At 40.6% G+C, this 14967-nt stretch overlaps 1 protein-coding gene across 1 annotated transcript in view; it reads right to left on the reverse strand.

Moving 5' to 3' along the window:
- Nucleotides 1–14967, reverse strand: part of LOC585963 — a 140194-nt gene that overhangs the window by 90057 nt on the left and 35170 nt on the right. The window contains 18 exon segments of the mRNA XM_030978245.1: nucleotides 179–362; nucleotides 713–1015; nucleotides 1561–1812; nucleotides 2147–2323; nucleotides 2960–3061; nucleotides 4404–4550; nucleotides 5126–5422; nucleotides 6090–6248; nucleotides 6871–7104; nucleotides 7664–7831; nucleotides 8413–8574; nucleotides 9292–9531; nucleotides 10106–10378; nucleotides 11119–11283; nucleotides 11736–12107; nucleotides 12737–12964; nucleotides 13588–13701; nucleotides 14323–14478. Coding sequence (XP_030834105.1) covers nucleotides 179–362; nucleotides 713–1015; nucleotides 1561–1812; nucleotides 2147–2323; nucleotides 2960–3061; nucleotides 4404–4550; nucleotides 5126–5422; nucleotides 6090–6248; nucleotides 6871–7104; nucleotides 7664–7831; nucleotides 8413–8574; nucleotides 9292–9531; nucleotides 10106–10378; nucleotides 11119–11283; nucleotides 11736–12107; nucleotides 12737–12964; nucleotides 13588–13701; nucleotides 14323–14478 — 3733 coding nt within the window.

A 14967-nucleotide genomic window follows, 5' to 3' on the forward strand; every position in this document is an offset into this window, starting at 1 on the left:
CCTTCTTTACATCTGTCTTTCTCTCTCCGTCTTCCTCTGTTTCTGTGTATCTCTCTCTCTCTCGCTCTGTCTCTCTATCTTTATCTCTCTCTCTCTCTCTCTCCCTCGCCTCTGTCTGTCTCTCTCTTTCTCTCTCTCTCTCTCTGTTTCTCTCATTATAATTGCAATCATTCCTTACTTGTCACAGTAGTATCCAGCTGGGCATGTATCACACGTCCACTGTCCTTCCTCGGTCTGGTATGTTCCGCTGGGACACAGGATAGGGTCAAAGGTCATCTCAGGGCAGTAGAAGCCGACAGGGCAAGGGGCTGCATCTGCAACATTCTGACCGGGTGTACAGTAGAAGCCTTGACTGCAGTTACCTGAGGAAAACACATTCAGAAATAGACATTTTCTCATTTAATGTTCACATTTGGCAGAAATATGTACAAGAAATATACTATACATGTACATCTATCCCCTTTTCTTTCCCTCTGACTGCTAGGTAACTTTCTTCCTCTCTCTCTCTCTCTCGTTTGTAATTGCTGGTTTACTTCCTCCTGTTTTTAAACATCATAAATTAATTTCATGATCAGTGTTTTTAGAACGTTATACAGAGATACATGTAAATGTACATGACTTGTTAGTATTTTCATGATACAAGAAAATAAGGACAAAATAGCAACAATGAAGGAATAACATTCCACTTTAAATCCTATCTCTTTCTGCTCACCTGAGGGCGCTGTCAGATTGTGGTCTCCGCAGTACTGTCCATGGGTGCAATCCAGACAGTCAGTGACATTCTCGTTCCTCAGGGACGGGCTGTATGTCCCTAGAGGGCATGCCAGAGGATAGGGCGACCCCTCCCCGCAATAGAAGCCTTCAGGGCACTCGTCACCCGTCGATCCGTCCAGGGGCTCGGGCGTGGTTGCACCCAGGGTGCAGTAGAATCCAGGGGCGCACATGTCGGTGGGCGTGGGGAGGCTGGCGATGTCACAGTAGTAGCCAGGCGTGCATGGGACAGGGGCATCAGATCCTAGAGGCATGGATTTAACAATGTAAGAGGCAGTTCAGTTTAAGAAAGGCAATATAGGCATTGTACTGAGTGATCTCTTATTGCTGACAATTATCGAAGACCCTCTCCTATGAAAGCTTTAATGGACTTAATGGATTACTGGACATAATGTCTTATATTTGTTTAACGTTAGAAGGATCAAGACCGCTATTATGCCAGGGTAAAGCTGCTGAAGACCAGGCTCAGAATAGAAAAGAATAGAGGCGGACTACTCAGAAGAGCATAAGGGGGCACCTTGTCCTGAGCCATTAAAGGCCAGTTGTATTAGTTTGGCCGGGATGGATTAGACCACACAGCTTGGTCAATGACAGGTGGCTTTCTCAACTCATCTCTCAATTAACATATGATAAAGAGGATCATGGGGGACCAATGGTCACCAATTAGGCATTGTTTTCTATATAGAGGGAGCAAGTAGCTACAAGTAGGACAGTGGGGCTTTAAGTAAGTCGTACAAGTGCAATCCAGGAAGACAAAGGAACCTGAAATCCAAAATGCAGGAGACTTACCCATTGGACAGTAGAATCCTGGTTGACACTCTCCTCCATTATCAGTCCCATTCGGGGTGTAGGCGCTCTCGGTGCAGTACCATCCTTCATCACACTCTCCCGTCCAGTTACTGTTACCGTACCCGGCGCAGTAGCGACCACCAGGGCAGGACAGACACTCGTCCATAGACTTTGCATTGTACTGGGGCTGGTAGGTGCCAGGAGGGCAGCGGAATTCATAGGCATGGGTGGTTCCGTTCGGACAGTATTGACCTGAAGGAAAATAATGAGAGTAGAATAATGCAGATGTTGTGGACATCTTCAAAATTTTTGTTTTCCTCTGTTTTTGTAACTTTTGTCAGATGTCTACACAGTGACCCAAATTCATGAACAAGTTTTTGATTTTGGTTAGCCATGCGGATGAAAACAGTGACATTGATAAAACTCAGATATTTATTTATTTATTTATTGGCCATGCAGTAGTGACCTTCTGATAACACCATACCCCCAGCCTGCTGTGTGAGACATTACTGTTCTCAATGTATAATATGATTAGTTATCATCACAAGGTTTGTCTGAGGATTGCTCAAGGTCTAGACTGACTTACCTAGCAGACAATCTGTACTAAAGAACTCTGTAGCATTGGCCATGCAGTAGTAACCCTCTGGACACACCATACACTCAGCCTGCTGTGTGAGGCTGTTGTAGGTTCCGGCCTCACAGGAGATCGGCAGAGATGACCCCTCAGGACAGTAGTGACCGATGGGACAGATTCCTCCTTCGCCTGGTCAAGAGGGAAATGGACAGGTCAATCAGCTTTATTATCATGTTAGGCTATTTAAAATTATGTGCAATTAACGCATTGCATTAAATGCTCACTCATTGAATTTTGCCAAGGTTTTGATACTGTGTTAGAAAAACATATACCTGTCAATCAAGGCCTCTAAATAATTTGCTGAAGTCTGCTAGGGAGCTGCCTTAAATTTAGGGTAAAATATTTAGCCAAGGCTTAATACAAGTTTTTTATCTAAGCCGAAACAATGAGTAAAATATTCATTTCCCTGACATAATGAATTGAATACCCGCCCAGGGGGGGTGTTCCAAAAAGATCCTAAGTCGAACCTAACTCTAAGTTGGACTTAAAAACTATGGAGAGCCATTTGTAGCCTTAAAATAATGTATATTCAAAAGCGAAAATTCAAGTATGTTAGACTTTTTATAAATTCCACATCAAGAACATGAAATCTCACTGATAATAGAAAATATGAATGATTTGAATCAACATTTAATGCCTTTTAAAATAAGTTTTACAAAATATTTGCATAGATGCTAACAGGTTTCCATAATTGATAAGTCCAACTTAGAGATAAGTTCAACTTAGGATCTTGGTGAAACACTCCCCTGGAGAGAAAGGACTTACCAGTGTAATAGGTCTGTTCAGGGCAAGCGCATGTTGAGTTGACTAAAGTCTCGTTGTCTGCCCCTGGGTCTGGTCTATCAATGCTGGACGTACAGTAGTAACCTGAGAGAGAGAGAGAGAGAGAGAGAAAGAGAGAGGGAGAGAGGGAGAGAGGGAGAGAGATAGAAGCAAATTGAATGATAAGTTTATTGTTTTTTAAATGGAAATATGGTGCCATGTAAATGCTGTGAATCATTTATCATCTTTATGTACAGATTTCAACGTAACATAGAGATCATTAGGCTATAGTACATTAGTCAAAGTCAGGTTAACCCTTACTGTACTGGGCTATTTTGAGCACCCTCTGACTGGGGGGGGGGGGGGGGGCCTCGGAGGCCCCCCCCCCCTATGATCTCGGCCGTCGAATGTCCGATGAACACGAAAATTTGCATATTTGTAGATATTTACGTAAAGAACAAGATGGTATAATTAGTTTTTTCCTAATATGCAAATTTTTGTCGTTATAGCCTAATTAACTATGCAAAATGCTAATTTTAAGCATTTTACAGAAAACTCTACATATTTGTACGTAGACTTGTAAAGAATCTTGAAAATGTATTGAATAAATGTTTCCTTCATCTCAAATTCATGAGGTTTCATTATTTTTTATGATATTTGAAAATGCATAGGTTAATTTGCATAAATTATGAATACGCAAATTACGCATTCATGAGTATCAAATCTGGAACTATATTTAGGGAACTAGAATCATTACAAAAATTGTCAGACTCCACTTTTTGAATGTTGAAACTCATTATTCATATGAAACTTCTTTTCTAACACAAAATAGTTATTTGATGTAATTACTAATGATAATTTATGCAAATTTGATGCGATTTTCAACTATTTATTTTCTTATGTATTTTATTGTTTTTCATTGCTTATTATATCTATTGTTTTATTTCTAATGTATTCTTTTGTTCTGGAATACATCAAGTTACTCTGAGAAACATATAAAAGCAATTTGATATCAATTCATATCTTCACATTTCTGCTTGTACATGAATATATGCAATTATAGCACTTTTTGATGACATGCGCATACTAATTGTTATGTAACACCTTACAGGTATATATCCGATTTCGACGAAAATCGTATCAAAATGTGCGTAAGACTTGAGGGAAAAAAGTCATGACACGACAATTCAAAATTCCAAGCGGTTGCGGCGCGATCTCCAAAAATGTCCCCCCCCCCCCCCCCAAGTACAGTAAGGGTTAAAGCTCCTCTGAAGCTTCGAGAGCCCCCAACATCTGATGGCAAAGTGTCACTTGAATTGTATCATAATGTGAAGGAGGATGTCATTTAAGCACATTACTGCAAGGAATTTGGGGCTCCCCACACTTTAGAGGGGCTTTAAACTAAAGCCGCTGACATGAAGATGGTTCTTAGCTATTCTTCACTTACCTGCAGAGCAGTTTCCTGTAGGTTCTGTGAGATGAGATCCCATGCAGTATTGACCCCCATCACAGGGCAGACATTCTCCCTGTCTTGTCAGACCCTCAGCTGCACTGTAGGTACCAGCAGGGCATGGCTGCCAGTCCAGACCGGTACCTAAACACAATCAAAGAGATATAGAGTGGTGAAGTGTGACGTCATCAAAAATCTTTTTTTTTTTAATTTCTCAATTGTTTTTCTTCATTTTCTGAAAGAGCATAAAAAATAATCTCCAAATGTCAAAAACCAATTGAATATGTTAAGTATTAGCTGAGATATGACCATCTGAATAACTAGATTTCCTATAGGAACTCATTGTTATTTTGCTCTGGTTCCTAATGTTATGAGCCACAGCAGTTGTGAAGTCTTCTCCCACCTTTCACATTACAGACATTTCTGGATTTAAAGCATTTATACAAAATCATGCATATTAAACTAATTGAATGGTATTTGAAAGGCCATAGGGCTTTTCTTGAAGTTCTTCCATATTCCTTTTTTTTTAAATTATTCTTTCCAAGTCTAAGACCTTTATTTAAAATACAAATAATTTCCTTTTTTGTTATCGTGATGTATTGTATGTACAGTATCTATTTGTTAATATGTACTTTATTTTTACTTGAAATGAATAGAACAATTTGCCTAGTTAAGTTTAGACCATAAACCAAGATATCATTCACATATTTGCCCCTTACCTTCAGGACAGTAGTAACCTGGAGGGCATGACTGGGCATTCAGGGAGGCGTTGGCAGGACCAACAGGGGTGCAGTAGTACCCCTCAGGGCAAACATGGCATTCCGATGCTCCTGAATAGTTGGCATAGGACCCGCTGGGGCACGAGAGGTAGGTATCACTGCCGTTGGGGCAGTGGACTCCAATGGGGCACAGGTAGTCCGCAGGGTTGGGCTGACTCTGACCGATGGGGCAGTACCACCCGCCCCAACATTCGTCCGTGGCTGCCGTCTGTCCGCTGGAGGGACAGAAGAAACCAGCTGTGCGATAGGAAAGGATTAGAGAAAGAGGTTTAATAGATATTTTGATGTTGATATATTTGGTAAATTATCATGTTGGATAGATATCGCGAATGCACCTTCAACATTGAACATTTAGGCATATATTTCTGCCTTTTTGCAAATTTAGGTTGAAGTATTGCCATCTAAACCTCTGAAGGCAATATTTAAACAATATTGAATGGATATTTTGCACCCAAAACCCTTGAACCGCAATTTTACCACTACCGGCCTTTACCTCTAACCAAAACATCCTAATAGGAATGGTTAAAGAAAGAGAGGCAAAATACTTTGACCACATTAAAAGACATTTAGAGTCTCTTGAAAGATATGTTGAAAGGAAATTTAAAAGGTAACAGACCAAAAGGGCAACCATGAACTAACTGGGAGGAGAACGGAAAAGCTACATAAAACGCTTCTCCATTTCCAAGAGAGTTTATTTCTCCAAGAAATATTGTGGCTCAGGGACTATTCTCCTGGCTTATCTTCATGGCCAGGACTAATCTTATTCCATTCTCTTTTACAGTCATGCCGAAATGCTATTTAAGCAGAAAGTAACATTAACATCATATATACACACACCTGTAGGTGTAGTTTTCAATAAACTAGTCTCCAGTAAACAGAGTTAAACATTGGAAATATGACTTACCTGTGCAGTTGAAGCATTCATCCTGTGCAGTGAGACCTGGCTGATCTGACCAAGAGCCTGGATCACAAAGACTAGGCAGAGTAGAGCCCTCAGGGCAGTAGCTTCCAGGTGGGCACTGCATAAAGGTAGCCACATCCGCGCCAGACTCACAGTAGAAACCTAAAGAAGTCAGGTAAAACATTATTTGGTGGCCACCTGAATCAAAAGCCCACCTGCCTCTAAAGCCCATTTTTATGTTAGGACTTCTGATTTGGCTTCCCAAGAGCAGTTCTTATTGTGGAAACCTGGGTCCTATTCCATAAGACTGGTTATCAATAACAACTGCTACAGATCTATTACAAACCTGCTCACAGCCAGTCAACTGCTAGGATTTTAGTAGCTTCGAACAATTATTGTACATGTATCTTGTTATTGATAACAATTTTTTATGAAACAGGGCCTTGTACCACATAACCTGTAAAAAAGAGGGCATTTAAAAGTATAAACTTCCAGCAGAGAGCTGATCAAACTTAGCCACATTTACTCCAGACTCACAATATAAACCACAAAAAAAAAGATCAAGTCTGCTTTAGTGACCAGCTTTATAGAAAGAACACAATCTATATAGACCACATTTTTTTCTTTCTTCATTTAAATATATTAAACACTAAACTTGATTTACCTGAGGATAAAACAAAGTTCTTTGGGCAGTAATTGTTGTAGAAGCGATAGTTTCAAGGGGTGGTAGTTCACAGTACATGTACCTTTTCTGGACAAGGAATAAACTGGCTCTTTAACTCACCAGCACCACACCAAGGTCCAGTGGCGTTCATTCCGTAGTCCGGACAGTAGCGTCCACCAGTGCAGTTCAGACATTCGCTGACCGCCTCACGTCTGACCGATGGATTGTAGGTGCCTGAAGGACAAGCCTGAGGCTGGGCTGAGCCTTGGACACAGTAGTGACCGACTGGACATTCGTTGTTGTCATCATCGAAGGTCGGTGTGGAGGAGTTAGATCCTGTCTCACAGTAAAATCCTGAAATTTGGTGATAACGATAATATTAACAGTAAGTATTAACATTGGCTTCTTTTGTAATACAATTCCACCATGCTAATCAAATGTACATTTATAACTCTTCATGAGACTCAACACAATGTTGGACGATCTACAGCATTATCCATATTCTTTTTCTTTTTTATTCCTCGCTTACTGTCTTTCTATCATTCCTTCAAGTGTAATAAACACAGCAACATGTACATGTATATATATATATATATATATCATATGCATAACATACATCTTTTATCAATGTCTCTACTTGTAGTTCAAAACTAGGACAAGAACCTTTCTGTAACATGGAGGCAGCATAGAAATCCTCCCATAAAAATATAAGCCATTCACTTTCCCTAGAACAGTAGTAGCCTCTGGAGCATGCCTGGCAATCATCTATCCAACAGATCTGTCTTTCCCTCACCAACTAACACTCCTGTTAGTGTTCATCACCCCTGCCCACCAACCCACCACCAGCTTACCCATCAACAAACATCCTTATCGGCCTTCCACACTATCACTATCTCCCTCCCTCGTAACATACCTGCTGTACAAGGAGCGACCGGTTCCTCGAGCCCTTCTTGATCACAGTAGTAGCCTCCAGAGCATGGCTGGCAATCATCTATCTCTGTCTTGTGAGTCAGGTTGTTGAAGGTTCCTCGAAGGCAGGGATACTGTGTAGCATACTCCGTGTTCAGAGGGCAGTAGAAACCTAAAGTAGAGTGGGGGAAAATAGTGTAGACAGTCAAGGGTGCAAGACCACTACCAATTAATTATTATTCTACTTCCAAAGAACTTTAACTCATAACTAGGTATTACAATCATCATAATATAAGAATTATTCCATGTATGAATGAAACTTTTCTTCAGGAAAATAAGAACTTTCTATTTTTTTAGTACAGAGTAAATGTGAGAGAAACGTCAGAGTTGCCAATTTGTGTTTGAATGATAATAACTTCAAAAATTCATATCATTCTTAACTTTAATTGGAATTTGCTCAAACTATGACTGACATGTTCCTCTCATTAGGGATACCAGTTAAAATTGATTAGAGGGCCTGAAAATTACCTAGAAAGAAAGGGAAAAAAAGCCTTAACTATGGTCTGAAAATAGCTCGCCAGAGCCTGAATTCATGCTATTGCCTGAAAACTGGCATCCCTGTCTCATTTTCCACTTCTAATCAAACCAACTTAATATCAGGGTGGACTTCCCCTTTAAATTTACCAAGGCACTCAGAATATAAGGATTAATAAATGCTCATATCAAGAAAGGGCACCCTCCCCCATGCTTTACCTTGCGGACAGTAAGAGTCATTGTAGAGCACGACAGGTTCCATGGTGCTGTCGCAGAAGAAACCAGCAGGGCAATCCTTGCATGATGATTGGCCGACCTCGTCCTGGTATTCACCAGAAATGCAGCGGATGGGTGAAGGGCTCCCTCGTTGGCAATAATGACCTGTCAGGAGGAACACAAAGTTGTTTTTATGCTCATAATTTTGAAATAAGGAATGACAAATCTTGCAAAATATTTCAAGTGCATTGCTTCTAATAAATGACACGACTTGTTTTTAAAAAGTCAGATGATCAAAATCAAAAATACATGTAATGTAATCCTTTGACTGATTGTTTCGTAATAGCATAATCGTCTACAAGGATGGCTCGGCTTGTTAATTGAACAACTCAATAATATTCAGCCAACAAAATGCCTATGTTTCTCTTTGATAAAATGAAATAAATGAGCACTATTACAATATTTATTGTCGTCTGCAGGAAGAGACTTACAATTCAGTACTTCGGCCCCATAATATGTAGTTTTTGTACCCCTAGTTTAACAAAAGCACTTGCATAAACCCCATGTTAACAACAACATACATTTCACGCTATTTGACTGCTTCATTTAGACCTTAGAAATTCATTCATGGCGCCTTTTTGGTGAATCAGTGGAACAGCCACTATCATTTCCTAATAAGAATAATAATAATAATAAGCCAGTCAAACCTGCTTTAGTGACCACCTGTCTACAAAGACCACATTTTTTGTTTCCCTTGAAAATGGTTTCTCATCAAAAAAATGTACTAAAAGAACTTGTCTACAAAGACCACTTTTTGTGTTTCCCTGGGGCGGTTGCTATAGACAGGTTTGACTGTAACAATAATTATTTGCTTATACCCACCTAGCGTGCAGTTATACTCGGCCGGTGTAGCCTCTCGCTGTCCAGCTGGGCAGTAGTACCCTGGCCAGCACTCGTCTGTCGGTACCACGTTACCACTGCCCGCGCAGTATGATCCGGGTATACAGTCTAAGCAGTCAGATTCCATGTCATTGAGGGTGCTGTTAAGGAATGTGCCGGCATCGCAGAGGATTGGGGAGTCACTGCCCATGGGACAGTATGCACCCATAGGGCACTCATCACCTAGGGTAAGGAGAGGATGGATAACGGAAGGTTTAGAAAATCATTTGCTTTTGAATGAATCACTCCTGTTATTGTGATGACATATATAAATCAGTTCTTAAGCCTCATACACTCTCATCCGTATTTCTTCATACACACTGTGTTAAATCTGACCTCAAATGCATTTTGCTTGTCGGTGAATATGTTTATAAACAAGCTTCCATATCACTATGCTTGTTTTGCTGGTGCAAAACAAACATATTTATATGATATAACTAGGAAACCTTTGCATGCATAAATCTCTGACTGATTTGGCTTTGACCTTAGAAAAGCAGTAGAACCGAGCATAGCAGAGACCCAATACGGTTATTTTCTTTGGTCTCTACGGCCCGATATTTCCAGTAATTAAAAATGTTCCACTCTTTTAATCATTTCTACATGTATTTACATGTAAAATTCCATAAGTAAGCACTTTAATAGCTTCAGATTAGCAGTAGTACACGGCATCACAGAAATAAGACGTCTTCGTTTTCTTTGGTTTCAACACCAATATATTTCCTAAACAGGTGCCCCTTTATAAATCGCTTCTATTTACCTGTCACATTCCCATCGTTAGGCCTCGGTGTGATTGCTTTAGAGTAGCAGTAGTATCCGGCGGCGCAGAGACCCGAGGTGTTACTCATCATGTCCTCAGCGCAGTACTCGCCACCGGGGCAGGGGAGGGGTAAGACCGACCCCTGGGGGCAGTAGTACCCCATGGTGCAGTAGGTGGACGGCGTGGGGTCGTCGTCTCCCCCTGGGCAGTAGTAGCCCCCTTCACATTCACCCATGGGCCATGTCATGGCAGGGCTGGGGCAGTAGTAGCCAGCTGGAAGGGCAAAAAAAAGAGTGGTACAACGTAGTTTAGATTGCTGAGGATGATTTGTTTCTTTGCAAGCTTTCATGACTTTATAGTGACACTGTCTTGTCTCCTACGCATCTTTCAATACCAAATTTTATACAATTTTCCAATCCAAAAGACATTTGATATAGCCCCATTTCCTTGCGGTTACAAAGCTCTGCACACACCGCTCCACAATGTTTGGGCCACTTATAAACAAAAGTTTATCACTTTCAGAGATCAGTTAAGTATGTGTACGCTGGTAATAAAGTAATTTCAAGCAGAAGTTTGAAAAACACAGTGGCTTTAAAAATCAACCTTTTCTGGCTGAGAGAACATCAAAATAATCTCATATTTTTAGGATTAAGGTACTTTTCTTTGGTACAGAAGTCTATGATTGACTCTTTATCAGGAGGAATTTGGTCTTCATGGAAAGGTAACCTTTAGAGAAAAGTTCTACAAATCTTATCTTCCTTATAGGTGACAATGTATATAAAGCACTGACCAATATAAACAGGTGGTCTTTATACAAAGATTTAGAGGACTGTATGTGTATAGCTTACCTGTACATGGTATACAAGCAGATTCATTCTTACTCATGGTTTGATTATTGAATGTACCAGCCAGGAATTGATACTGCTCTCCATAGTACATGACAATTGACCACTATAGAGAGGTGGTCTTTATACAGAGGTTTAAAGGTTTGAGTGTATGTGTGTATAGCTTACCTGTACATGGTATACAAGCAGATTCATTCTTGCTTATGGTTTGATTGTTGAACGTTCCTGCCAGGCATTGATACTGCTCTCCATAGTGAGTGCCCGGTGGGCAGTAGTGACCGGATGGACATGGGTTGACCTCGTAGCTGGACGATCCCTCAGGACAGTAATAGCCTTGGAAAGATAAACACAACATAAATCGTTTTAAACTGTTTTCTTGACAAATTATGTTCATGTAGGAATTACTATATTGCGGCAAAAGGCAACAGGATCAAGTAAGCAGAAGATAAAGTTGCATTGTTGATACATGTACATGATTTAAAGGAAAGAGTTAAAATGGTATAGTTCAAAACCTGACATAGTCTGTTTGGAACCAGAAGGGCATTAACTCTGTGTAGAATGATAGGAGTGGATCCCCTTCTGGCTCCAAACAGAAGACAAGAACTTGATAGCCTGAACACACTGAATCAGAAGAAAAGAAGTTTTACTTGGAAGATTTATCAAGTGATCAATTCACCTGATGCTCCATATCGGATAGCTTGTGTCAAACTCAGAAGCAAGTGAACAAGACTAGTAATAAGAAGGTTTTTTTTTCAAACTCAAAATGAAATGAAAAGGATTAATACCTGCTTCACAAGTGACGCACTCTGCAAGTCCCTGGCTAGCCGCATACGACCCGTTCAGACACGGTATCGGCAAGGTGGTTCCTTGAGGGCAATAGTGTCCGACAGGACACACGCCCCCGTATCCGGTCTGATGGGCGTCGTAGTACATGCATGATGCGTTGCTTGATGCGGGGCACGTGTCGTTGTTCCCGTCCGGCTGGAGACGGTCCACGCCATACACGCAGAAGTATCCTGGGTCGCACTCTGCGGTGGGGGCATCAAGGTGCTCCTGGTCACAGTAGTATCCGGCGGAACAGGGCAAGCACTGGGCGACTTCATAGAGACCTTCCTGATCACTGTACGTACCACGCGGGCAAGACATGATGTCATAACCTACAAAGTGAAACAGAGAAAAGTTTAACAGTAAGAGCAATTACAGGGTCTCTTCCAAGTGACCAGGTCTAATTCCAAGTTGACTACTATAACTTGAAATGGAACCATCAAACATATGTCTTGAAAGAAAAAAAGATTCTCTCAAGTTGCATACTTTACCTGTGCCTTCTGGACAGTAGTTCCCTGCAGGACAAATTTCCTAGATCCCTACAGCCAGTAAAAGCTAAAAGAACAGTAATTACAGGGTATAATGTGTTCCAAGTGACTATATCTCATTCCTCTGTTGGTTCACCTGTTGACTACTGAAACTTAAAATGGAACCAATTGAAAATATGTCTTGAAATCGTCTGAAGTTGGAGACCTTACGGGGAGAAGTTGCCAGCAGCACAAGAGCTACAAGGTTAAAAGATATACATCCTATATTTTCTCCAGAGACTATAGATTTACCTGTTCCTTCGGGGCAGTAGTATCCTAGAGAGCAGATCTCTTGGACACCTACATCCTGGCAGTGGTACCCAGCAGGACGCCACGTGGGTGTAGTTCACATAGGTAATGAAAGCCAGCACCACAAGATTTACAAGTTTAAAAGATCTACACCCTATATTTTACTCAAGAGACTATATATTTACCTGTTCCTTCGGGGCAGTAGTATCCTAGAGGGCAGATCTCTTGGACACCTACATCCTGGCAGTGGTATCCAGCAGGACACGGGTTGCAGGACGCAGCATGGGTGTAGTTCACATAGGTATTGTTGGCGCAGGGTATCGGGCCGGACACTCCCTCAGGACAGTAGTGACCGATCGGACAGTAGGTGGTGTTGGGCTCTCGATGGATGGTTCCAGGTGGACAGAAATAACCTGCAATGATCACAGATATGACCCCATGTGAAAAATTGTTCAAAGCAGACGACTGCAATCTTACACAGTCAAACCTGCTTTAGTGACAACCTATCTACAAAGACCACATTTTTTGTTTCCCTTGAAAATGGTTTCTCATTGAAACATGTACTAAAGGAACCTGTCTACAAAGACCACCTGTCTATAGTGACCCTTTTTGGGTTTCCTTTGGGACGTTGCTGTAGACAGGTTTGACTGTACTGCCTATCATAATAATGATAATAGGAATTTTACAATATTGGACATTTACATTGTGTACATATCCACCACGTAAGGTGCTCAAGGCGCTCCAATATTACCCTGGCACCACTAGGCTACCATATCGGTGCTCACAGAATCAAGGAATTCTGTACTGCTGGTACCCATTAAACACCTGGGAGGACAGTGTCAAATGAAGATTAATGTTTTGGCAAAGGGCATTAGTGCTGGGCTTGGATTTGAACACCGTACCTTGTGATCTACAGTCTGGTGACTTATCCACTAGACCACAACACCTCTACAAATCATAACTGAACGAGGCTTAATGGTTATTAATCACAAGAAATGTCCAAGTTTTGGTTGGACTTTGCCTCAAAGACACTAACCTTCTCCACACTCTCCTGTTGGCTCGGTGAGTCCCTCCGTCTCGCAGTAGAACCCTCCTGAACACAGATAACAGTCTGTAGCCGAGGCCTTCATTGTATCATTGGAGTACCGACCTGAAACACAAACAAAACACAGAAACATATTCACACCGGCTATAAAAAAACCACTAAAAGATAGACTAATTGATCTTATATTTCAAACATTCATCACTAAATTATTATTGGTGCAATGTATTTCAAAATGTTGCCATTCTGTTTATCTTCTTTTGCTGCTTTCATGCAAATGAACTATTCCAAAGGTTCGATTGCCCTTTTAAATATACCAGATAAACAAGTAGAAAAGATGACATAAATCCTTAAATTGGCAACATGTTGAGAGATTAGAAATCATTGTTTGTTTTTTTATCAAACTGAGCATTATTAAAACTTGTTGTTTATAGTTCTCAAAGACATTGCATTTCATTCTATCACTGTAATGATAAAAGCAAAAACATTATTGTTGCCAATTTGAAGAACAATATGTGATCAATCTAACCCTAAAATAAAATCCTGCCCTGAAAGGGTTACAACCATACCTTTAGGACAAGGTGTATATTGTTTTCAGAGACGTTGCATTTCATTCTATCACTGTAGTCATAAAAGCAAAAACATTATTGTTGCCAATTCAAAGAACAATGTGTGATCAATCTTGCCCTAAAAAAAATCTTGTCTTGAAAGAGTTTATATAAAGCTTACCTTTAGGACATGGTGTGGGGTCAAAGGTTCCATTCATGCAGTAATAGCCGGCTGGACATGCCACCTGGTCTGGACTAGATGATCCTGAAGGACAGTAGTAACTCTCGTAGCATTCACCGAACGGCTCGGTCAGACCATTAACCGGACAATGCCAACCTGCAGGGTAACAAGGATAAGCATACATGGGATTATCACTTACAGTATCGGATGTGTGATTCATTATTTTCATAATATCCTCTGCCAAGGAGGAGTTGCAATGGCTCAGTGGTAGAGCAGTGGTTTTGTTACCAGGAGGTCAATTTTTGTGATATCTTTAACTAATTTATTCTCAGTAATATAAATTATAATATTCAGGGGAACTTTTTTAAACAAGGCCACCATGGGCTTTTCCTTAGTTCTCCTATTTCATTTGAAGCTATTGTATTAACTGACTATTCTCTTCCTTAGTACATGTATATCTATATACTTGTATGTTTACTTGCTTTTGCTGTGTTTTTTAGGAAAATGACGTGAATAAACAAACTGAAACTGAAATTATTTCCTATAAAGACTTTTCCATATCTCTCTTAAATGTATACACAGTATAAACAGGTTTAAACTACAATGGACTCTTACCCTTGGTGCAGTTCTGGCACTGATCTTCGC

Source organism: Strongylocentrotus purpuratus, unplaced genomic scaffold (assembly GCF_000002235.5).
Source record: "Strongylocentrotus purpuratus isolate Spur 01 unplaced genomic scaffold, Spur_5.0 spur5_scaffold_1, whole genome shotgun sequence".
Classification (NCBI taxonomy): domain Eukaryota; kingdom Metazoa; phylum Echinodermata; class Echinoidea; order Camarodonta; family Strongylocentrotidae; genus Strongylocentrotus; species Strongylocentrotus purpuratus.